The following is a 26,383-nucleotide window of genomic DNA, read 5'->3' as shown; positions in this document are numbered from 1 at the left end:
TAGGGACTGAGCCAGGGTTGGCTGTGTGGAGCCTGGTGCCTTGACCCCTGTGCTATCTCTCTGGCCCTATTCACTTTCTATATTTTTTCTGCCAGATGTTTTCGATTTATATGTGCTGATATGACATACAAGCATGCTGTTTTGTTGATTTCTTTCTATGTATTTATTAATTTTAGGGCCTGATAGATAGTACAGTAGGTAGGGCACTTCCCTTGCATGCTGTATGATCCCCGGTTTGATCACCAGAACCACACATATTCCCCAAAGCCCTTTCAGGAGGGATCACCGAGCACAGGGCCAGAAGAAAGCACTGAGCATGATTAGGTGTGATACCCACCCCCCAAACAAATAAAAAGTTATTGCAATAATTTTGTAATACATCTTTAGGTAAGATTCAGATATGCATTGTCACAATACAATTTTTGTAAACAGTATATAAATTTTACCATTAAGGCAGAGTTCCATCCTTACCATACTTGATCTTTTTACCCACTTAGACAATCCTCTTCTACAGTTCTTTATGGCAACTACTAGTTTGGCATTGTGGTCTAAAACTAGATTTTTGTTTTATTTAGTCCATTTAACTTTTTATATAATACTTATGACTTTATTCATCTAACTTATTTAACTTGTAATACCCTCGTAGTGCATGCATTTTTGTTGAAAAAGCAGAATTTCTTTTTATATAGTTGCATTATATTCTATTGCACAATCCAAGCATATATTTTATTTTTAATTGATTAATTTTTTTATTGAGTCACCGTGAGATACAATTACAAGCTTTTATGATTAGGTTTCAGTCATACAATGTTCTACTACCCATCTCTCCACCAGTGTACATCTCCCACCACCAATGTCCTCAGTATCCCTCCTGCCATCCCCTCTCCAGCCCCTGAAGCCTGCCTCTATGGCCGGTACTTTTCTTGTGCTCTCTCTCTCTCTCTGTGTGTCTCTCTCTCTCTTTCTCTCTCTCTCTCCTTTAGGGCATTATGGCTTGCAATACAGATACTGAGAAGCCATCAAGTTTGGTTCTTTACCCACTTTCAGCACGCATCTCCCATCCAGGGCAATCACTTCCAACCATCGTTGTCATAGTGGTCCCTTCTCTAGTCCAACTGCCCTCTTCCCCCAGCCTTTGAGGCAGGCTTCCAGCTGTGGACCAATCCTCCTGGCCCTTGTTCCTACTGTCCCTGGGTGTTAGTCTCATACTATGTTTTTATTTTTTATATCCCACAAATAAGTGCAATTATTCTATGCCTGTCCCTCTCCTGATTTAATTAGTTCAGCATGATGCTTGCCATGTCCATCCATTGGTAAGCAAATTTCATGAGTTCACTTTTTTCTAATAGCTGTATAGTATTCCATTGTGTAGATGTACCATAGCTTCTTTAACCATTTGTCTGTTCTTGGGCACTAAGGTTGTTTCTAGATTCTGGCTATTGTGAACAATGCTGCAAAAAACATACAAGTGCAGATGTCATTTCTGCTTTGTGTTTTTGCACCCCAGGTATATATAGAAGTAGTACTTCTATATGTATAGAAGTACTATGTATTTACTATATACTATATATTCTATATATAGATATATATAGATATATAATATATACTATATATTCTATATATATATATATATATAGAAGTAGTACTGCTGGGTCATATGGAAGCTCAATTTCTAGTTTTTTGAGAAGTACCTATATTGTTTTCCCAAAAATGGCTGGACGAGTCAGCATTCCCATCAACAATGAATGAGAGTTCCTTTCTCACAGCACTGGTTGCTCTTGTTCTTTTTGATGTGTGCCAGTCTCTGTAGTGTGAGATGATATCTTATTGCTTTGATTTGCATCTTTCTGATGATTAGTGATGTAGAGCATTTTTTCATGTGACTTGGACATTTATATTTCTTTTTTGAGGACCAAGAATATATTTTAAAGTACTAAGTTTACAAGACTCTTAAAGGCCCTCCCGTTGATCGTCGATTTGCTCGAGCGGGCCCAGTAATGTCTCCATTGGAGACTTTGTTGTTACTGTGTCTGGCATATCGAATACTCTCGGTAGCTTGCCGGGCTCTCCGAGAGGGGCGGAGGAATCGAACTCGGGTCGGCCATGTTGGCTACGTGCAAGGCAGACGCCCTACCCGCTGTGCTATCGCTCCAGCCCAAGACTCTTACAGACTCTTTATTTATTTTGGAGTCTGGAACAACCGTAGGCCTCTTATATGTGAAGCATGTGCTCCGTCGCAGACACACGGCTTTTGTTTTGTATCGTTCATATTTGTTTGTAAGTAGCCACAACATTACTTTTCTGTTGTTCTTTTCGTTCTTCTCTATTAGAGTTTCTATTTAGGATTATTTGCCTATGGAGTCTTTGTAATAGTTTTGTTTTTTAGTGTGATCTGCTGCTGACAGATTCCCTCTTACCTTTTGTTTGTGTGAAAATGTTTTGCTTCCATGTGTGAAGACCATTTTCAGTGGGAATTTGAATTCTAGGTTAGCAGTTAAATTTCTTTCATTTTAATTTCATGTGGTGCAGGGGCCTCACAGATGCAAGGCATGTGCTTTACCACTGAGACACATCCCAAGCAGGGGGGCATATATATACTGCAGTTTACAAGGGCTACTCCTGGCTCTGTATTAAGAATTGCTTCTGGTGGTGCTCAGGGAACCATAGGGGTGCTGAGAATTGGCCCTCCTGCGTATAAAGCATGCATTGAGGTATTTCTCTGGGCTTTAGCAGTTAAATATATATATATATATATATATATATATATATGTGTGTGTGTGTGTGTGTGTGTGTGTGTGTGTGTATGTGTGTATACATATATATGGAAATATTACATTATCCTCTGTGTCCTTTATCCTCTGGAGCGATAGCACAGTGGGTAGTGCATTTGCCTTGCATGTAGCCGACCTGGTTTCAATTCCTCCATCCCTCTCAGAGAGTCCAGCAAGCTACTGAGAATATCCTGTCTGCACAGCAGAGCCTGGCAAGGTTCCCATGGAGTATTTGATATGCCAAAGACAATAACAACAAGTCTCACAATGGAGATGTTACTAGTGCATGCTTGAGCAAATCGATGAATAACGGGAGGACTGTACAGTGCTACAGTCCTTTGTGAAAAGTCATGGGTTGCATGATTGTTTCTCCACACACAACCTTCCACCCCTGCTTCCTGTCTCTTTGATGCTGTTACTGCAATGATTGGGAGTCACATTCAGTTGTGGTGCTCTGTCTATTCTAGTTGTGCTCACTGGGAATTGCGTCGATAATCATATACTTGTTTACTAGGCGCTATTGCTCGGGCTGGAGCAATAGCACAGCAGTAGGGTGTTTGCCTTGCACGTGGCCGGCCTGATTCGATTCCTCCACCCCTCAGAGAACCTGGCAAGCTACTGAGACTATCTCACCCACATGGCAAAGCCTGGCAAGCTACCTGTGATGTATTCAATTTGCCAAACACAGTAACATCAAGTCTCACAATTAGCTGTAGGACATTACTGGGACCGTTGGAGCAATTTGATGAACAACAGGAGGACAGTGCTACAGTGCTACAGTTTACAAGGAGATATTTCTGTTGTAGTGAGACTCCTGCTGCAGAGCTACTACATCTTTAAGGATTGCACACGTCAGTCTCTGTGATCACACATGCCTGTCTGAGCAGACTGGAGATTTCATTTTCACTTCTTATCTTTAGCAATTTTATTATGATGTACTTGGGGGGGGTATGTACATGTGTTCTCATGCATGTATGGGTATCACTGTCACTGTCGCTGTCCTCCCGCTGTTCATCGATTTGCTCAAGCAGGCCCAGTAATGTCTCCATTGTGACAGTTGTTACTGTGTTTGGCATATCAAATATGTTATGGGTAGTTTGCCAGGCTTTGCCATGCGGGAGAGATACTCTCGGTAGCTTGCCAGGCTCTCCGAGAGGGGCGGAGGAATCGAACTTGGGTTGGCCATGTTGGCTGCTTGCAAGGCAAATGCCCCATCCGCTGTGCTATTGCTCCGGCCCATGTATGGGTATATTTTTCTTTTTCTTGTTTTATGTTTTTGACTGGGTTTTAAATCAGATTTATTATATTTATTTGTTTTTGATTTTTGTTTTTATTTTGAGTAACACTGGTAGGGCTCAGGGCCTACTCCCAGCCCATGCTCAGGGATCGTCCCCTGCATTGCTCAGAGTTGGAACCTGGGGGACTCCATCATATGAAGCACATACCCCAGTTCATGGAGCTATCTCTTCAGTCCCTAAATCTGAGATTTAATGCATTCTATTTTTTAAAAATTTTTATTAGTGAGACATCATGAGGTACAGTTGCAGACTTACCAATTTTTGTGCTTGGGTTTCAATTATACAATGATCAAATACCCATCCCTCCACCAGTGCCCATTTCCCTCTATTTCTTAATTTTGAAAATGCCCCTGACATAATTTCTCTACATATTGCTTCTGCTCCACTATCTCTTTTCTTCCTGGGATTCCAGTGCTTGTATATATTCCTAATTTTCTGTGGACTATTAAGTTCATGTTTTCTTATATGTATTTTCCATCTCTCTGCTTCAATATTTCAGTCTGTATTTTCTTCCAGCCTTTCAGTTCACTAATTATCTTTTTAGCTGGATTCTAATTTTTTTCTTAAACCCAACCATTGAGTTCTAAATTCTAGTTATTATATTTTTCAGTTTTAGAATGTTGATTTTTATCCTTTTGCCAAAACTTTCCACCCAGTTATTTAATTTCTTAGACATATTAATTATAGGTTTTTTTTAAAGTTCATGCCTGATAATTATAATGTCTTAATAGTCTCTTCTGAGGATCTTTCTCTATTTGCTAACAGCCAAAAGAAGAAACAAACAGTTCTCTTTTGGTGTTCCTGATTATTTTTGATTGAGTACCAGATACTGAATGTCTAAAATTCTTCACTGCTGGTTCATATGATAATTTGAATTTCTGGATGTTGTTGTTTATTTTTTCCTCCAGAAATAATTTACTTTGCTCCTGGCAGTTGGTTAGGTTAGAAACAGGTCACCTAAATTCAATCAGGAAATGAGATATTCCAACACTAGTCTCAGTTCACACGATAATTTCTTTAATGCCTCATATGCTAACCAAAGAGGATCTCAATGGAAAGTCTAATGTGATATTGATCTGCACTCTTTAGAGGGTCATGAATTTCAATTATTTACTCTTCCTTGTGAGAATATCTAAAATCCTTTATTGCTTCTAAACTTTGTAGCCATAATTTTTAGTTGTTTCTCTGCTTAAGATTGATCTTGAAGCTACCAAATGTGATACAAATGTCAGTCAGACCTTTCTCTTGAGCTTACATTTTCTCTGCCTTGTTCAAATCAGTGCTTGTAATGCTGATATCTCTGCCTTGTCTTTCAACATTTAAAAAATATTTTTACTATGTTTGGTTAGATTGAACCACATGAACTTTGCTGTTCTCATATATCAAAACTGGTCACATCTTGGATCACATAGATCAAAATTCTCAGTTGGAGGGTTGGTCTAGAGCAAACTACTTATAGCACCATTGTTAGAAATAGAATTCTCAGGCTATAGAGGTAAAGTGATCAAATGCTACGGGCACACTGGATAAGGGTATAAAGATGAGCAATGCCTATTTTTCATTTCATTTCATCATCCTGTTATTCGTCGATTGCCTCGAGCAGGCCCCAGTAACGTCTCTTTCATCCTAACCTTGAGATTATATTCAAAGCTCTTTAGGAGAATGAGACCCAACATTGTTACTGGTATTTGGCATATTTGGTAAGCCACGGGGAGTTTGCCAGACTCTGCCCTGTGGGCAGGCTACATTCGATAGCCTGCAAGTTTGTCCAAAGTAGGAATGAGATAATAAGATGTCATAAAAGATGTTCTGATAAGAGAGTGGTCTCAGCATGGTGGTGGCTGGTCCTGGAGGTCTTCGGCTGCCAGAGCCCTGGTCGGGGCGGGGAGGAAAGCTCAACCCGCTCCCCTCCAACCGGCCCCGGCGGGGAACAGCCAGGCGCGGGGGCAGACTGCACTGTTCTCGTCCGGGAGATGGATTTTATAGCCGTGTAATCCCATCAACGGCCAAGACTCAGAGACTATAAAATCCAGAGAGCAATGCCTATATTCACATCTAAATATAGATGTTCATCAAAGAATTTTTTCCTATCGAATATGCATGTTTCTTATTTCTCAAAGTCAAGTTTAGAGAGCAAGCCAATTTCCTAGAAATCTCAACATAGGGGCAATAGTACAGTGGGTAGGGCATTTGCCTTGCACGTGGCAGACCTGAGTTTGATCACTCACATTCTATATGATCCTCTGAGTACCACCAGGAGTAATTTATTCATGAATGCAAAGCCAAGAGTAACTCCTGAGCATCTCCAGGTGTGGCCACAAACCAAATCAAACAAAAAACTAAACAAAACCAAGAAATAAGTAACCCAGAATCTCAATATAGTCACTGTCACTGTCACTGTCCTCCTGTTGTTCATCGATTTGCTGGAGCGGGCCCAGTAATGTCTCCACTGTGACAATTGTTACTGTCTTTGGCATATCGAATATATCACGGGCTTTGCTGTGCGGGCGAGATAACTCTTGGTAGCTTGCCGGGCTCTCTGAGAGGGGCGGAGGAATTGAACTTGGGTCGGCCATGTTGGCCTCTTGCAAGGTAAACACCCTACCCGCTTCATGTACTTGAAAACATGAGTTTTAGGAAACTGTACTTAAAAATATTTCAGGGTGGGGTAGGGATTTGGGCCACACCTGGCTGTGCTCAGGTCTTCCTTCTGACTCTGCTCAGGAATTACTCCTGGCATTGCTAAGAGTGGATATAATATATGATGCCCAGAATCAGAATGAAATCAGCTGCATGCAAAGTTTCTAAACTCCCCCCCTTTCTTTTCTTTTTTTTTTCTTTTTGGGTCACACCCAGCGATGCACAGGAGTTACTCCTGGCTCATGCACTCAGGAATCACTCCTGGCGGTGCTTGGGGGACCACATGGGATGCTGGGAATCGAACCTGGGTCAGCCGCGTGCAAGGCAAACACCCTACCTGCTGTGCTATTGCTCCAGCCCCATCCCTTATTTTTTAAAAACTCATATTTTTCTTCTTTTCTTTTTTCTGAAGGATTGTTTATGGATGCCCAAGTGCATCAAGTTTGGGTGGTTCCTGCCCTATACACCAACAGATAAAGAGTATGGTGCTTGGAAGCATCATTACATTGCTTGTGTGTCCAGCTTAGACTGGCTAACACCTCGGGAAGCTGCTGCTATTTATGGGACCTTGAATGAGCCCAAAGCAGGAGATGAGGAGCTACAGGAGAGACAAAGAGAAAAGTGCCTGAGGAAAATAATTTGGGAGAACATTGCACTGCGTAAGAGTGAGTGGAATTGAAAACCTTCTTTCTTAGCCAAGTTTTGTAGATATAACTGAATGTACACACAAATCTCTACAGGTACAATTTTTTTCTGAAATGCCATGTAGGTTGTACTTCTCTAAAGAATAGTCAGAACAAGTTCTAATTTTCTTTCACTACATAATTCTAGTTGATGAATAAGAAAAACAATTCTTCAGTTAAAATTATAACATACCTCGGTGCTGGAGTGATAGCACAGCGGGTAGGGCGTTTGCCTTGCACGCTGCCAACCTAGGTTCAATTCCCAGAATCCCATATGGTCCCCTGAGCACCACCAAGAGTAATTCCTGAGTGCAGAGCTAGGAGAAACCCCTGAGCATCGCCGGGTGTGACCCCAAAAGCAAATATATATATATCATACCTCGATTTTAGCCCTAGTTCCTCTCAGGTTTATAAGAGCAACATAGGGGAAAAAAGAGGACTTATGAACACAGCAAAAAGCAAATACCTATTTTTAAGATACAAAAATTTGAATTAGTGAAAATGGAGGGAAAATGAAGGTAGTAACAGGAAGAATGGCATAAAGAGATTGTGGGAAATGGCAGAATTGAACTTTGTGTTTTCCTTGAGCCTCACCTGGTGATAGTCAGAGGTTTTGCTTGGCTCTTGGTTCAGTGGTGATCTCTGCTATGCTTGGGGGACCCCATAGGGTCCAGGGGATCCAAACCCTGATAATGCCACTTGCAAGGCAAGCACCTGACCTCCTATACACTCTCCTATTTAAGAGAAATGGCCTTTGAGGGTGAGCTTAATGTGTATGCTGATATTCATAAAAGTTTTGTACTATTATCAATATTTTTTTAATTGGGGGTGAGGAGAGAATGGCTGTTTGCTGTGGATAAAAGCAGTCAACAAAAGTGAATTTGAACCCCCTCCCCAACCTTTCTTTGTTCCTTTAAACACTGATTCACCCTCTGTGAGAGCCTAATCAATGGGAAACGACTTGAAGCCCAGGAGAAGGGCAGAAAAGGCTGTGCAGTCTAACGTTGGATTGGTTTCCACCAGCAAGGAATTGCCTGTTTCCTGAGCTTTGTTTCTTGGCCTGAAATGCCCAGTGGCTTGCAGAGGCTGTGAGAATGACACATGATTGGCATGTGGCATGTGGAATGTCTGCAACTTCTGTTGCTGCTACCTTTATCTATGTGGACATCGTCCTCCAGCCCAGTCAGCCACTGCTTGCTTTTCAGAGAAGTTATTCAAAGGCCGGCCCCCTTGGTCCAGCGGAACCTGCTGCTCCAGATTGCTCCACTCCAAAAGCCAACCATGGCTCTCCCAGCCTGCGTGGGATCGGCAAGGTCTGCATGAAGCTTTGGAGAAACAGCTCGTTCTGGCATCCTTGGAGGCACTGCCCTGGAGGTAGGACAACCTTCATCTCCCAAAGCCCAAAGAGCATTGCATGATTCCAAGGACCCCTCTAGAACACATGCAGGGGTCTTAAATGATATCTCTTCCGTGAATGAGCGATAGTAGCAGTGCTACAAGCTTTGGGGACAGGGGTTTTGAACATGCTTTTTTGAAGAGGGAAGTAGCTAGCATCTGAATTTGAGGTCTCACTTATTCGTAATTCTGCAGAGGCCATCTTGTTAATATTGGGAGATTTTCCTGTAGCAAGTTAATGAACAAAACATTTTTCAGAAAACTGTGTCTTAAAGAATAAGTGTATTGATAATACTATGGGGTCGGGGAGATTGTGGAAGGAAGTGAAGGCATTACTCAGAAAACTGTAAGGCCCTAATGATCCCTTAGATGCTCCTTCTAATTTGGGGCCACACCTTCACCTACCCAGCAGTACTCGGGGATTACTTCTGGCTCTGTACTCAAGGATCATATCTAGCTGTACTTGGGGGATCATACACAGCGCCACAGATAAAACTGGGGCTACCTGCATGCAAAGCAAGGGCCCTATGCCCTGTACTATCTCTCAGGCCCTTTGATGCACCTTTTGTTTTTGTTTTTTTTGAGGGAGAGGGTCATACCTAGTAATGTTCAGGGGATTACTCCTGGCTCTGCACTCAGGAATTACTCCTGGCAGTGCTTGAGGGACCATTTGGGGATGCTGGGGATTGAACACAGGTTGACCACATACTATGCTCCTTCCTTTTTCTTTTTTTAATGTAGGAGTACTGCTATTTATTCAGCCACTGATTAGCTGATTGAATTGTGTATGAACTCCACCTTACTTTTTTTCCCATTTTTTATAATTTTATTTATTGAATCACCATGAAAGCAGTTACAAAGCTTTCGGGTTTAAGTCTCGGTCATACAATGAAACACCCGTACCTTCACCAGTGCCCATTCTCCACCACCAAAAACCCCAGTATACCCCCATCTTACACCCTCACCCTACCTGTGGGGCAGATGATTTCCACATTACTCTCTCTCTACTTTGATCACATTCAATATTTCATCACCAAACCCACCATTATTATTTGAGATTTTACCCCAACACTCAGATCTGCTGAAAGGGCAACAGTAGACAATTTGTGTTCTATTGCTGGTTATGAATAACATATAATGTCATGTGGCTGCAGTAGGGCCATGTGATTTTGAAATTCCAAAATTTTAACACTTAAATCTGGAGGGATTTCTGCCAAAAGCCACTGGGTTTCGAGATTTGCTCCTGAGTCTCTGGGATCATGGCCATTGAGCAGCTTGATCAGGAGCCAGAGAAGCTGTTTGGGGGCGATGATTTGGGGTCTCGTTGGGGTGGGGAGGACAGTCCCGCCCCCCCATCCCCCCATCCCATGAGGCCCAACAAGTTTTGTCACTGCGGGCCGAGACCTGACTGTCCAATGGCCACTGGAGGATGATGGCCACTGAGCTGTCAAGGGGGAGCAGGTGGAGGGACAACACCCTTTCCCCCCTGGGGTGGCCCGGTGACAGTAACCTACTGCTGGGTCTGGATGCATTTCTGCCAAAAGCCACTGGGTTTCGAGATTTGTTTCTGAGTCTCTGGGATCATGGCTGTTAAGCGGCTTGATCAGAAGCCAGAGAGACCGTTCGTGGGCGATGACTTGGGGTCTCGTTGGGGTGGGGAGGACAGGCCCGGCTCCACCCCCATCCCATGAGGCCCAACAAGTTCCGTGACTATGGGCCCAAGCCTGAGTGTCCAATGGCCTCTGGAGGATGATGGCCACCGGGCCGCCCAGGGGAACAGGCCAAGGCACGAAACCTATTCCCACCTGGGTTAGCTCAGCACTGGTAACCTACTGCAGGGACAGGAAGCATTTCTGCCAAAAGCCGCTGGGTTTTGAGATTTGTTTCTGAGTCTCTGGGATCATGGCCATTTAGCAGTTCAATCAGGAACAAGAGAGGTCATGCCTCTAATTATATAGCTGAGCCAGAGGTGGTTTGTGCGTGTGTTTCCCACATACCTAACTTTTGGCCATTTACTTTCTTGGTAAACTTTGCCCCAAGTTTTTTGGGTCTGGCCAAAGGCACAGCTGCAATTTTGGGGTATCTTTAAGTCTGAAGGCGCCATGAGGCTGCTGATGCACTCGCCTCACAGGTACAGATTGACCTGCTGGCGGCACCATACCCCCGCTATGCTCTTTTTTAATAATTCATGGTTAGCCATTAAGTGTGTGGCTGCCATGGTCTTGTTTCACAGAAGCCAAGTAAATTCTGAGAAACTTGTCATCTTGCCCCACCTAGAGGAGGTGATGCCCCCAAAGCAGTTTTGACCCAACCTGCCCAAATCCCATTTGTGGTTGTTCCCCAAACCCCCAGGGACAGAGTAAGAGAGTGGCTGCCTTATCAACAACTGAGAGGCCCAGAGAACGCAGTGGTACTCACAGAGTAATATCTAAAGAGCAAATGAAGACTTTGCTGTTCTTCCTTCTTGTTTTTAGAAGCAATGTCTCTGGAAGCCGTTCCTACCCTTTATTGAATAGCAGCTGGCGAGGGCTTTCTCCGAGTGACGACAGCACCTCTCGCACAAGCTCTCCACACCTGATAGTCATTTCATCTCGGATTCCCGCCCATGAGGTAGCATGCGTGGGGAATCAGCCCTTTGCCAACCAGGATTTTTTTTTTAGAGGAAGGAGAACAATCTCTGGGCCGTTACGTGTATGCAAGTGATCCTTCTCCTCAAGGAACAGTGAACTGATTGAAGTGAATATAAAGAGACCCAAAAAAAGTGTGTGTGTGTGTGTGTGTGTGTGTGTGTGTGTGTGTGTGTGCGTGCACGCGCGTGCGTGCGTGCGTGTGCGCTGCAGTGCTGGGGATCAACATCAAGGCCCACATTTGAGGTATGTGCTCTCCAGCTGAGTCATATCTCCAAATCTCCAACCCCCAAACTTCTAAAATGAGAAATATGGGGTTGGAGAGATAGTACTGGGATTAAGTCACTTGCCTTGTACATAGCCGACCTCAGTTTGATCCCTGGCACCACCAGGAGTGGTCCCTGAGTACAGAGCCAGGAGAAAGCCTTGAGCATAGTTGGGGTTGGCCCTATAACAGGCAACAACGACAAAACCTTATTGAATTGAAATTCTTTCACTGAATCCAAAAAGATGTGAATTTATTAAGAATTATATTAAAAATTATTTGGAGTGCCCAGAGAATTTAATAACACCATGGAAAACCTCAGATGATGCAGATAAGAGGGGCCAAGGATGAGGATGAAGCCCTGCAGTGAAATTGGGTCCTGTATATGTGAGGTTCTGGATTTCAGCCCCCACACCACAGGATATGTGTGGGGAACATGCATGTATACACATATGCACAGGGCTTGTGTACATATTTGCATGTGAAAGCTCCAGATTCCCCTGACACCACATGGTTCCCCAAGCACCCCTAGGAGTGACACTCTTCCCTTTCCTGCAAATAATAAGCCTTTGAGCATCACTGGATGTGGTTCCTCTAGAGTAAAGAAAAAGCGTATAGTTATATATTTATTATATATGTAATATAATAGATAGCTGTAAATACAATTTTATTATAGGGATTTTTTTTCACTTTTTTAATAAAATCACTATAAGATAGACCCTTACAAAGCTGTTCCTGATTACGGTTCAGTTATACAGTGTTCCAACACCCATCCCTTCACCAGTGTACGTTTCCCAGTACCAGTATTCCCCAGTTTCCCGTTGGATGTGTCTCAAAAACTGAAAAAAAAAATGGAAAAAAAGAAAGTTCTCTTAAGAAAAATTGTTACTTGGCCGAGATTAGTACCAGGAATTTTGCTCCATGGCTTGGAGGCCAGCCACACATGCTAGGGGAAAAGGGAGCTCAGATAGAGAAGGGAGCACCAAATAAAGGATGTTGGGAGGATCCTCCCAGGATGGGAGAAACATGCTGAAAGTAGACTATAGACCAAACATGACTGCCACTCAGTGCCTCATTTGCAAACCACAACACCCAAAAGGAGAGAGAGAACAAAAGGGAATGCCCTGCCACAGAGGGAGGGTGGGATGGGGGGAGGGGGGAATGGACATTGGGATCCATGGTGGTGGGAAATGGGCACTGGTGGAGGGATGGGTATTTGATCATTATATAATTGAAACCTAAGCACAAAAATTTGAATTTGTAAGTCTACAACTATACTTCATGGTGTCTCACTAATAAAAAATTAAAATTAAAAATTTTTAAAAAAATAAAGAAAAATTCTTACTTGTACCAAAATGATTATTCCCAAGATATAAGATCTCTTTCTTGACATCTTAAGATTCACTTTGATGGTTTACAGCTGACAATTTAGTAAAACTACATGAACAAAAAATCAGAGTTTTGATCTTGCGTGTCACAGAATTCCCACAACATGCTGGTACAGAGGATAATTGGTATCATGGAGTGGGTGGGTAAATAAGTCCATCTTCTGCTTTGTCTTTCTTATATGACCCTTATTGAGTATGAATGTGATTGAAGTAAAATGTGATTAATGAAGCCAAGTAATAACTCACCAACTGACCTAAAGTTTGGGATAAAAGATTAATTTCAGTGACTTCACATCCAGTCCATTGCCAATGGTAAACTTTGCCCAATGGAAAACGCACTTGGTTGTTGGATTCAAAGAGTAGTGGGTTTAAAATTTATTTTAATGAAAAATATTTATGTCAGTTGTGTAAACTCAAAAAAGACAGCAGCAACGGTCTATCTGTCCCGCCGCCAGCGTTCGGTAGTCTCATGCCACTTCCCCTACCCCGGGAGGTCGATGGCGATGGGCAGGCAAGGGAAGGAACGAGGGCCGGGCTGGTTCATGTCAGTTGCAGTTTATTCCAATCCTCTCTCCATCCACTCCTGTCTCTCTCCTCTGCCTCTCCTCCTGCTTCTTCCTCCCCCATGCTACTTCATTCTCCTTCTCAATCCCCCTTCATCCTCCTTCTCTGGAGTCTGGATTCTGATCCCCCAGCCCACTCTTACAGTACAGTTAAATCCCAAAGCTTGAGGGGTTGGGGTAACAATTACACATAGGTGCGATTACAATCAGTAGGGGTAGAATTCTTTCCCTCGGGGACATCCGCTTCTAGGACAGATCCTCATTATCAGGTCAATCCACCCTAGAGCTGATTCCCCTGGCTGTGTTTCTCCTCTCCTTGTCTAACAAACATATAAGCATAGATAATATAAATAATTTTGAATGGATACAGTAAAGAAATACCTTAAACTTATAGAATTGCTCTCGTAGGGCCATCTCAATCTCAGACTACAGTGCTCAGACCAGATGGTCTTTCTTATCCCTAGCAGGGTCCTAGTCTCATCATTACTTTTGGATCATGACAGTATTTGTCTATGATCAAACTCTAAACTTATAGTTAAGAATCATGGCACTTTGGCCTAGCCCATTTCGATGCCAGGGTAGCTCACCGCTGGCCCTGGGTCCATTCAGTCCCTCATCGGGACCCTGCTTTTGGGGTGTTAGGAACTAAGGGCAACTGAGGCTTAGGTCGAGAAAGCAGATGTCCGGGAAGTGAATAATATTCAAAGCCAATTAAATCCTAAATTACAAAGCATAATGTTAATGGTCTTCCTGTATCCATACAAAAAGGGCATTGCTTTAAAGTAGACTATTCATAAGACATAGGGAGAGGAGAAAGGCAATATTTCACTCATACATATAAAATCATAGATTTCTGAGGAATCTAACCTTACAAGTTGCAGGGTCTGATTAGGGGAAAAGCTGATTCACTGGTTGGGGAGGAGAGCATAGGGAAGAATTCACAGATAAACACAATGGAATGGAAGTGCCTCAGGAGCACTGTGATAAACCTGAGTTCCTCGTGGCAAGGGGGGAAGGGCAAATCAATGTTGAGCCTAAAATATTTGGAGCTATATTCCAACAGTCAGTGTTGATGATTCAAAAATTTACAAGAGGAAAACCTCAAATCCATTTCATAAACTCATTGCAAAATTATTTTTTTCTTGATCATACCAGGACTGGAGCGATAGCACAGTGGTAGGGCGTTCGCCTCACAAGCGGCCAACATGGCCGACCCGAGTTCGATTCCTCTGCCCCTCTCGGAGAGCCCGGCAAGGTACCGAGAGTATCTCGCCCGCACGGCAGAGCCTGGCAAGCTCCCCGTGACCTATTCGATATGCCAGACACAATAACAACAAAGTCTCCAATGGAGACGTTACTGGGCCCGCTCGATCAAGTCCTTTACCTTTACCTTACCAGGCTGTGCTCAGAGGTTACTCCTGGCTCTGCACTCAGAAATTACTCCCAGCAGTTCTTGGGGGGAACTGTATGGGATGCCGGGGATTGAACCTGGGTTGACCACATGCAAGGCAAATACCTCTACCCTCTGTGCTATCTTTCCTGGCCCCCAAATTATTTCCTCTTCTTTGGGGGCAGGGAGGTCACATCCAATGATACTCAGGGGTTGCTCCTGGCTTTGAGCTCAGAAATAACTCCTGACATGCTTGGGGAACCATATGGAATGCTGGGGATCTAACCCATGTCGACTGTGTACAAGGCAAACATCCTACCCTCTATACTATCATTCTGCCGCCTCAGTTTTAAAAGTCTCTGTATATGGATGTGTATAAGGACAAAAAGACAGAAGTGGCCTAACTTTGTAGTAGAATGTAGCTCTGAATGAAGGGGTTACAATACTTGATTTTCTCCTCTTATGATTCAAAAAGAAATAAAATCATGAAAAAAGGAAACTCTCTTACTTCTCCTAAACTTGTAAATAATAAAAGCCATAGATTGTATAATTACATCAGATTACGTAGCTATTATTATCATTATTACTGTATTTTGGGACCAAACCTAGTGGTGCTTAAGGGCTACTCTTGACTCTGTGCTCAGAGATCACTCCTGGTTGCTGCTTGCGGGACCATATGTGGTGCTGGGGATCGAACCTGGGTCAGCTTCATGCTCAGAAAGCTCCTTACCCACTGTATGATTTCTCCAGCCCTCCCTCCTATGGTATTGGATCAAACTATACTTGAAAACAATGGTCTTGAGTTCCAGCACTTTACTTTTCTCTCTTCTAGATGCTGGTGGCCAGTGTGAGGGCAGGGATAATTTCTCTGGTGTATGATCACAGTGGCATAACCCTGGAGAGCCTGCTTTATCTCATAGACAAAGCTCTGGATGGACAGAGGGTAACGAGCATGGGAATATTTAGCGACGGAAATAGCAGAGAAGTCAATTTACTCCAAGGTAAGTCTGAGCATTGGGTCGAACATCCCACTTTGAACCGGCTTGATGTTTGCCCTCATGAATGGCCTTTGGAGTAGGATTTGATTGCCAGGTTGCTGAGAGAATATTGTGATCCCCTGATCCCAGCAGTACGATTGACCTTGTAGTCAAGGGAGGGTCCGCCTTTTTGTTCTTCCATCCTTCGAGTGATTGGATGAGGTCCACCTGTAACGGAGAGAGTAATCTGCTTCATGGAATCTACCTCCTCAGGTACTAATATCATCCTTAACCTTACAGACATGCTCAGAATAATGTTTGACTAATTATCTGGGTCCTTATGGCACAATCCTGTTGACAGGTAAAATCAACCATCACACCATTAAAGAATAGCACTCCTTGCCCCCATCCTTGTAGCCCCTAGGGACCACTTACTATTTTACTTTACTTTCTATTTCTCTAAGATGTCACCACCTTAGCCATCTCATATTAGTGATAACATCACTTAATCTCTTAACTTCCCGTTAGTCGTCGATTTGCTCGAGCGGGTGCCAGTAACGTCTCCATTTGTCCCTGTCGCGTGCTAGTGTAGTCCAATCGCATCTGTTCGCTCCGGGAACAAGAAGGGCCTCAAACCGATCGTTCATGATCTTGACGAAGAAGTCTGACCATCTGGAAGGTGGGCGGCCACGCGGTCTTTTGACATCCCGTGGAATCCCTCTCAGAAAGACTGGCAAGCTACCGAGAGTATTCTGCCCGAACGGAAGAGCCTGACAAGCTATCCGCTGTGTATTCGATATGCCAAAACCAGTAACTACAACTGGTCTCATTCTCAGTGATAACATAGTACTTGAATTTTTGTGATTAGTTTATTTTTCTAATGTCCTCAACGTCCATCTAAGCTGGAACATGTGACTGGATATTCTTCCCTTGTTTTAATCATTGAATAATATTCTATTTCAAGAATATACCACAGTTTATCTCCCCACACCACACCAATATTGCTAGGAATCATATTCAGGGCCTTACATGTGAGATGTTTGTGCTCCCATGGGCCCTACTTATAACCATCCCTTCATCTGTGATGGAGATTTGGCTTGCTTTTACCCCATGGCCCTTGTGAGTAGTGCTCTTCTCTGAAGCCAGAGCAGTAGTACAGCAGGTAGGGCATTTGTCTTGCACACAGCCAATCTAGGTTTGATCCCTGGTACCCTATATGGTCCTCTGAGCCTGCTAGGAGTCATCCCTGAGCATAAATCCAGGAGTAAGCTCTGAGCACCACCAGGTGTGGCCCTAAAACATATATATGTATATGTATACTGTATGTACATACAGATAGTAGATTAACAGACAGATATATAGCTTGCTCTTCTCCACATGGGTGTGCAATTTTGTCTCTGAAATTCTGCTTTCAGTTCCTCTGGCTACATATCCAGAAGTAGGATCACAAGGATTTCTCTTCTTAATATTTTGAGGAAGCACTTCATAATAGCTGGACCACTTTGCAGTCTGACCAGTTGTGAGCAAGGGGTCCAATTTCTTCACGCCCCCATCCACACATATAATTTTGTAACTTGGGGGTGGGGAGTATTTGGCTTACCTCTCTCTGATGGTTCATGGTGCTATGCTCCTTTCATATGCTTGTTAGCCATTTATATAACATTTCCACAGCAATGACTCTTCTTATCCTTTATCCATTTTTCATTTGGTCTATTTGATTTGGTGATTGAGTTAGAGGTCCTCGTCATAGCATCCGAGTGATTGGCAAACATTTTTTGCCCATTCTGTGGGTAATCTTCCCTCTGCTGATGAAATCTGCAAGGCACCAGAGTTGTTCAGGCTGATGAAAGGGAAGCAATTTTCAGAGCAGCAAACCAAGACCTATAAATCGCTGGACATTAGCAAAATTCTTTATACTCCTAAATGGCTTCTCTCACAAAGGAAAGGATTGACTGATGGTGCCAATTAGTTCTGGACCATCTTTGAAAAAAATTTTAATAGCTAAGTTCTTGGGGAGAAAGAAGATGATGAGCACAGCTGGGTTTGGCCCGAGAACAAATAAACTGATAATAGTAACAATAACACAGGGCTGGAGCCATAGCACAGTAGATAAAGCTTTTGTCCTGACTCAGCTCACCTGGGTTTGAGTCCTGACATACTTATGGTTCCCTGATCCAAGCCAGAAGTGATCCCTGAGCATAGAGCCCAGAACACTGCTGGGTGTGGCCTCCAAACTAAAATAAATAAATATTGTATTGTAGCACTGCACTGTAGCACTGTCCTCCCATTGTTCATCGATTTGCTCAAGCGGGCACCAGTAACGTCTCCATTGTGAGACATGTTGTTACTGTTTCTGGCATATGGAATACACCATGGGGATCTTGCCAGGCTCTGCTGTGTGGGTGGGATACTCTCAGTATCTTGCCAGGCTCTCTGACAGTAGCAGAGGAATCGAACCTGGGTCGGCCGCTTGCAAGGCAAACACACTACCCACTGTGCTATTGCTCCAGCCCAAATTTTGTATTAATTAATTAAATGAATTTAAAAAATAGTAACAATAACAAAATGTCAGAAAACTGAAATGTCCTTTGATACAACTGTTATTTTTCTGGAAAGCTTTTGTTTTCAAAACAAAATGCAGGCTTGGTAACCCAAAGCATAAGTGCATATGTTTGTGGGAAGCCCAGGTTCTAAGCCTGGACCCTCATGGTCCCCTGAACACCAAACCAGGAGTAGCCCCTGAGTATCACCAGGGTGTAGCCCCCAGCTTCCCAGAAGCAAGCACACAAAACTGTAATTGTCTCATACTCCATTCACCTGGAGAGATGTTGACCTGCCGGGTTTCCTTGCTAACTCTGTCTTCATTCCCTGGCTGGGGTTCGGGAATGCGAAATCATCTGGACTCTTTCAGCAGAGGTCATAAACACACACAGATACTCTGGGTCTTTGGCCAGCGTGCCCAGCAAATAAGGATCTCTGACACATTCACCACCTTAAGGACCTTCTGCTCCGAGTGACTTAGTTTTTGATTGGTCACTGCAGGAACTATTTTTGTACTCCAGTTTGATTGTAAAATCCCAAGTCCCACCAGCCACCCACCTTCAGCTCCACTTTAAGCCCTGTACCGCTTCACACTGCTGCATAGTGGATGCAAAGAGAAACACGTTATTCTAAACCTGAGCGTGCAGTGCCTGAGAAATCCTTAATGGGAGGGAGTCTGAGGGCACTGGGACCCTTGTGACCCTAGCATGGTGCAGCAAGGAAGTGGGGTAGGAGGGTGGCCTGAAGATCTTGGTCTTAGAAACAGAAGCTGATAGGATGGCACTCTGCATGTGGTGGCACTGGGGATTAAACTCATGACCTTACACTTATCCAAGCACTGCTTAAGCCATCGAACCATCTTTTAAAGTACCTCCAGGAATTGGCTTGCCATTAAAAATTTTTTTCTTCTCTCTCCCCTTACCTTCATTGTTGTTTGCTATGAGCAGGATGGCACACCCTCCTGGATGTAATGCTCACTGAGCACTGCATCTCACATTGTGGTGCTTGCATACTTGGCCAGGGTGCTCATCAAGGTTGCATTGCTGTAGTGGCAGAGCTTGCACACATGCTTGCCGGAGAATGGAGACACAAGTTTTTGTTACGGTACTTGCCAGGGGTCGCTGTGGTGCTCATACAGTGCTCCCAAGGGTTACATTTCCCGGCTGTGATGCTTGCATGCCTTTTTGTACTTGTGGTGGTCTGGGGGAGGAAAGGTCACACCCCTTTTTTTGTGCTCACACATATCTGACTGAGGCACAACCAAAAATCACTTGCAGCTCTGGGCATCACACACAGCAGAGCTGCCAGCCTCAGAGCGCAAAGCAACTAGGACCACATGTCGTGCTTCTGGGATTTGAGCTCATGACTTGACGCTTGCAGGCTCCCATTCAAAGCCCCCTGTGTTCATCCTCTGGCCCCACACATTGGCTATCTGAATTGTGGTCGCATTTTCACAAAGTGCCAAGTTTCTGTGCTTGATAATATTGTCACTTGTCACTTGTCATCTTGTTGTTCATCAATTTGCTCAAGCGGGTGCCAGTAGTGTCTCCATTCATCCCTGTCGCATGATTGTGTAGCCCAGTGGCATATTGGGGGCCCTTTCAGGGTCAGGGAAATGAGATCTGTTATTTTTACTGTTTTTGGCATATTGAATATGCCACGGGTAGCTTGCCAGGCTCTGCCATGCAGGCAGGATACTCTCAGTAGCTTGCTGGGCTCTCCAAGAGGGCAAGGAAATACTGCTTCACTCTCTTCTGGGAGTTTTATTTTATAGTCTCTGGGATCTTGGTCATTGATGAGATTACATGGTGCTGGGGGCGGTTTGTGGGTGTGACTGCCAAGCTACTGGAAAATGGGGGATCTGGGTGGAGGAGGCCCAGTCCTCATCCGAGCAGGCTTGGAGATCTCAGCCCTGGGTTCCGCATACCTGGGTTCCTCTGTGGGTTCCCTCATGGCGAGGCTCATCTGAGCTTGTGGAGAGTGGCCTTCAGCATGGCTGTGACTGGGTTCTGGAGGTTTTCGGCTGCCGAGGCTCTGCTTTGGGGCGGGGAGGGAAACTCAACCGGCCCCCATCCAAGGTGCCCTGGTGAAGACAGCCTGGCGTGGGGGCAGGAGATTCTGCATGATAATATGACAAACTAATATGCAGCTTGGATTCTACTCTCCTTTCCCGCCCCCACCCCCATGCCCACTCCCACCCCATCCAGGCTATGAAATTGGTGTTAAAAATGTATTGCGGCCCGAAGTGAGAGATTTCTGGGAGAAACTAGGAAGCTACGTGGTCCCTGAAGAAGAAGGGGGTCATGTGGATCTCTTTGTACCACTTGGAGCATCAGGTGAGTTTTGAAAGCGAATGGTCCTACTGCTTTAGGATGAGAGTTCGTGAGTTTGTGAGACTCCTCTGGTCAGATGATTCAGCCTCAGTTTACTTTTACTTACTCTCTCTCGGTACTTCACATACTCAGGCATTTACTTATAATATTATTTGGGTGGGGGTTTGAGCCATACCCTTTTAGTGCTCTGGGATTATTACTGACTCTGTGCTCAGGAGTGACTCAGGTGGTTCTAAGGGACCATATATGGTGCCAGGAATTTGAACTAGGGTCGGTGGCGTGCAAGGCAAGTGCCTTAGCCCCTGTACCGTCTCTTGGGCACTAGGCATTTGGGGGAAGTGGATTTGAATTCAAGGTCAGGAATACTTGTTCCTACTGAAATAGTCACTCAGCAAAAGCCAGCAGTAGCAGCCCTTTTTTCCCCTTCTTTCTAGGAAATATACCAAGTTCTGTCTCCTCAATATAAAGAAAGTGCCTGACCAGAATAGAAAGCATACCTGGTCAGTCCAAGCAAACTTGCTGCCCTACAGCACCGCCCCACCCTCTACCTCCTGGGTTTGGTTACCCGCAGAATGACGAGTATGAACTTGGTAATCAAAGACCTAGGTTTGAATCTCACTCAAGCCATCTCGGCTGTGTGGCCTTAGCAAGTGTTTTTGAACCCCTCACCCTGGCCCCCCTTTTCCTCCCCCGGATATGAGAACAATACTTTACCTCACAGGATTTGTGATTCTCTAAATAAACACTGGAACAAGAAAAATGAGAAATACGATAGAATATTTAGAGCGATAGCACAGCGGGTAGGGCGTTCGCCTTACACGCGGCCAACATGGCCGACCCGAGTTCGATTCCTCCGCCCCTCTCGGAGAGCCCGGCAAGCTACCGAGAGTATTCGATATGCCAGACACAGTAACAACAAAGTCTCCAATGGAGACGTTACTGGGCCCGCTCGAGCAAATCGACGATCAACGGGAGGGCCTTTACCTTTACCTTACCTTACATGCTTTGTAAAGGTATGGTGGATAATCACGAGATTGCTCCCATAATACTACATGTCTCCTGTCACCTCTCAGTCACAATAATTCAAAGTTGATTTCATGACTAGAAGGGAAAACTTGGAATACAAAAAAAACACATTTTTGGTTTTTTTTGTTTTGTTTTGGGACCACACTTGGCTGTTCTTAGGGCTTGCTTCTGGCAGGCTCAGGGAACTGGATGGGATGCAGAGAATCGAATCCAGGTCAGCCATGTGCAATACTTTACCTGCTGTACTATAGCTTTGGCCTTCCTTTAGTTGTTTTGTTTTTCTGTTGTGAAACAAGTTGGGGAAAAGGAGTTTAAAATTCTTTTTTTTTTTTTTTTTTTTGCTTTTTGGGTCACATCCGGCAATGCACAGGGGTTACTCCTGGCTCTGCACTCAGGAATTACTCCTGGCAGTGCTCAGGGGACCATATGGGACACTGGGACTCGAACCCGGGTCAGCCGCGTGCAAGGAAAATGCCCTACCCACTGTGCTATCGCTCCAGCCCCAAGGAGTTTAAAATTCTTAGACTTTTAAACTTTAACCCATTCTGTGGGGAATTATGAATTTTAAAGTTCTTCATCCTCAGATTTCACAGGCTTATTCTCCCCAACTTTAACCCGAGGCAAACCACCACTCTGCTTCGTTTCACTCCATATTAATTTGAATTTTAAACTATTTCCATAAGTAGAATCATTCACTATACATGATCGTTTGAGTCAGAATTCTTCCACTCAGGATAATTATTTTCAAACTTATCCATTTGCTGGATGTTCAGCAACTTGATTTTTGGTTTTGTTTATGGGGGCCACTTAGGAACTACTCCTGGCTGTGTGCTCAGGGATCCCTACCTTGTGATACTCTGGGAATGATCTGTGGTGCTGAGGATTTGCACTGGGGTTGGCAGCATGCAAAGCAAGTGCTTTATCTGCTGTGCTTCCCATCTCTCTGATGGCAGGCTTGTTTTCTTTCTTTCTTTTTTTTTGGGGGGGGGGTTGTGGGTTGGTTTTTTTCTTTTTCTCTCTCTTTTTTTCTTTTTGGGCCACACCTGGCGATGATGCTCAGGGGTTACTCTCTGCACTCAGGAATTACTCCGGGCGGTGCTCAGGGGACCATATAGGATGCTGGGAATTGAACCCGGGTCGGCTGCGTGCATGGCAAACGCCCTACCAATCCACAGTGGTATCGCTCCAGCCCCAAGGCTTGTTTTCTTAATGCCAGGAATGAGTGCCCTTTTTTGTTGTTTTCGGCCACAGCTGGTGATGCTCAGGGGTTACTCCTGACTCTGTGCTCGGGAACTACTTCAGGTGGTGCTGAGAGGACTATCTGGGATGCCGGGAATTGAACTTGGGTCGACCATGTGCAAGGGCCCCGAAGTGCCACCAACTCCAAGGTGGTCAGAGGCACTACCAGACGTGGCCCCAAAACTAAACAAACAGCCTTGGTTCAGGAAGGTGGTTCAGAGACTGAAACACATGGTGTTTGTGCACAGAGTCCTGGGTTTGACCCTGAGCATGGCTTAGACATCCCCGACCATCCCCCAGCACAGTCAGATATTGCCTGGTGGTCCAGAACACCTGGGCCGGATTGGCATGGCACCAGCAGGTTTAACCCATGTGGTCCTGTTGAGGTTGGCAGGAGATGACCCTGGACCCTGACATGACCGATTGTTATATTTAGCAAGGTTTTTTGTGTTTTTTTTTTCCCCAAGGGTGGGGACCCATATCCAGTGGTCCTCAGAGTTTATTCCTGACTCTGAACTCAGAAGTTACTTTTGGTGGTGCTCGGGGGACCTTGTGGGATGCTGGGAATCAAACCCAGGCCTGCCACGAATAAGGCAAGCACATTACCCACTGTGCTATCGTTCCGGCCCCTTTCTTTAATAGTTTTTATTTGTTTGGGGGGGAACCTCCTAAATTATGCTCAGGGGGCACCAGGTTCCTCATTGTTTCTCGGCCAACTGGGCTGGCAGTTCCATGTGAGGACTGAGGAGGTGGTGTTGTTCAGGCCCCCGCAATACTGGGGCTGTGAGTTACCTGGGTAACCCCCTCCCAGAAGTGCTCAGCAGACTATGGGGTGCCCGAATGAATCAGACTAGCAGCCTCATCCCCTGTGCTCTCTCTCAGATCATCCATGTGTCAATGGTTTTACGATCCGCTTACAAAGAGACTTACAAAGAGAGTCAGATAATTTTAGCAAATCCACAAAGACATTTTCTCTTTCTGGCCTGAGCATTACGAGTTTGAAAGCAAACATCAAGGTCCCTTTCTCTGCCCCGTAGTTCAGTCCTCGTGAATTATAAACATTTGGACTTTAGCACTCAGGACTGAGCAGTGCAGTGCTTGTGGATGCACTGAATGGAAGATTAAAAAGGTTGGTGGCTTTCCCTGGCCACTTCATTTGAGATCTTAAGTAATAATTAACTGTTCTGGGACAAAAACCGAAGAGTAAACTAATGGAAGTGTTTTTGACTGTGCAGAGTCGGGAGTAGAAGTTCTTTCGCAGTTGTCACAACTCACCGGCACACTCTTTACTGCACCCAGTGGGGTAGCGACTGGCTCTTACCAACACAGTAAGTGTTTCTGTGGGTTGGCCACCAACTCCAGGGTGGCCAGAAGGCAAAAAGCACACCTGGTAATATTGCTTCTGACTGAGATGGATGATGTTGGTCCTCTGAGGAACGCCAGACTTTCCTCGGTCATAATTTCTCATCCCTCAGTCACTTGCTAAGCACTCCACTTAGGAGAGGATTGTTTGTTGCAAATATCAGCTTCAATTCACCAGTTGCACAGAGTCAAGAGTTCATCAGAGAGGCATAGGAGCTGGTCTAGAGAACCCAAAGTTACGAAGACTCATTTTACGTAGCAATGATGTACAACCTGATGACATCAGGCAGAAACACATACTGTCGCTATGAAGAGATGGTGAAGCAACTTGCTCAGGGTCCTTTTTTTGTAGGAAGAACAATCAAAAGTGAGCCACCCTAAAAAAGCCAATTTTAGGATCAAAAGGTAGCATTGCCTTACAGGCCTGAGAATCAACCTGCTTGATGAGTATAACACAGTGCTGCTTGTTACTCATTTCCCCAAGCCTCCTTTCAAATGAGATTTGGAGTAATATAGAGAAACTATATGAAGTTCTTTTTTGGGGGGAGGGGCAAACCCAGCAGCGATCAGGGCTTCCTTCTTGCTCTGCACTCAGGAATTACTCCTAGTGGTGCTCAGGGAAACTCCTTGTGGGATTCAGGAGATTAAATCAGGTTTGGTCACATGCAAGGCAAGTGTCCTACCCACTCTAATATCGTTCCAGCCCCAAAGTGTTTCTTTAATTCCAAAAGCCCATTCCAGACTGGGCAAAGCTGGGCTGACTGGAGAATGGGTAAGGGAGAGAAATCTGGAAGGATCCATGAAGCTACACAGAGCTAATAGTTTTGAAGCTGAAGTCGCTTATTCAGCTTAACAGATGAAGAACATAAGCCACAGAGAGCAGAGCCAGACCCAGACATTGCTATCTGCAAAACGGGAGCTGTTTCCTCTCTCCTCTCTGCCTCCAGTTCTCTTGTTCACGTCCCCTCTCCCCTGTCTTCTCCTTCCTGAAGCAAACATTTATTTAGATATTTACATCCTTAGCCGCAAAAGTGTGTGGCAATGGGAGTGGGAGAAGGAATAAGTGAGGGCCAAATGAGGCAGCTTATCCAGGCAGGACAGAAAATAAACTTTAAGGTGCATCATCCAGTAATTGATTTTTTAAGGAAATAAGCTTAAGTCCCCATGATGTCCGTGGGCCCCCATGAGTGGCTAATGTGAGGCAGAAAGGAGAGAGGTGGTTACTTTCTCCCAAAATGTCTCTGTCCTCCTGGGATCGGCTGGAAGGGTGAGGACTGATAAAGTCTGTGATGAGCCCCTACATGGCACGAACCTCAAGTCCCACCAGCCCTATGAGGTGGCCATCAAGTCACACCTGATGTCTGCTTGTTCTTCTCAGAATGGGATTTGATTCCTACCACTGATCTTTCGGGGAGCTGCAGACTCAGGCTGGAGCAAGGAATAGTTCTTTGCAGGAAAGGAAAGTCAGTCCTCGGCCTTACCCAGGGTTTCCAGGTCCTTGTCTTTTCTCACAGAAAGGAATTTCAGGAGTAGACAGCAGTGAAGTAAAAACAGATGTTATTTGGAGGTTTTTAGGAACGAGGGAGAGAAAGGGAGACACGTTCAAGGGAGAACACAGGCTTTTCCAGAGACAGAGAGAGCCCCAGTACACATCTCAAGAGGGGAGATGCCGGTGATACATGTGCTTGGCACCATATGTGCTCAGCCACGTGGGCACAAGCAGCATATGAGCTCGGGTGGCATATACACGTGCTTCCTTTGTTGAAGGTGAGTTTTACAGGGATTTTCCAATCTGTCCTCAGTCATAATTTCTCATTCCTCAGTCATTTGCTAAGCACACCACTTCGGAGAGGATTGTTTGTTCCAAGTATCTGCTTCAAATCAC

General features: G+C 44.6%; 1 protein-coding gene across 1 annotated transcript in view; it reads left to right on the top strand.

Moving 5' to 3' along the window:
• The window catches only part of ECT2L (epithelial cell transforming 2 like), an 89,880-nt gene that overhangs the window by 23,402 nt on the left and 40,095 nt on the right, over nt 1-26,383 (top strand). Inside the window, 6 exon segments of the mRNA XM_056126288.1 lie at nt 7,122-7,374; nt 8,598-8,766; nt 11,262-11,397; nt 15,853-16,021; nt 20,746-20,874; nt 24,372-24,464. Of these exon segments, the coding sequence (XP_055982263.1) occupies nt 7,122-7,374; nt 8,598-8,766; nt 11,262-11,397; nt 15,853-16,021; nt 20,746-20,874; nt 24,372-24,464 (949 nt within the window).

Source organism: Sorex fumeus, unplaced genomic scaffold, assembly GCF_029834395.1.
Source record: "Sorex fumeus unplaced genomic scaffold, SorFum_2.1 ptg000061l, whole genome shotgun sequence".
Taxonomy (NCBI): Eukaryota; Metazoa; Chordata; class Mammalia; order Eulipotyphla; family Soricidae; genus Sorex; species Sorex fumeus.
The sequence above is the reverse complement of the archived record's forward strand: the minus strand, read 5'-3'. Positions and strand labels throughout refer to the sequence as shown.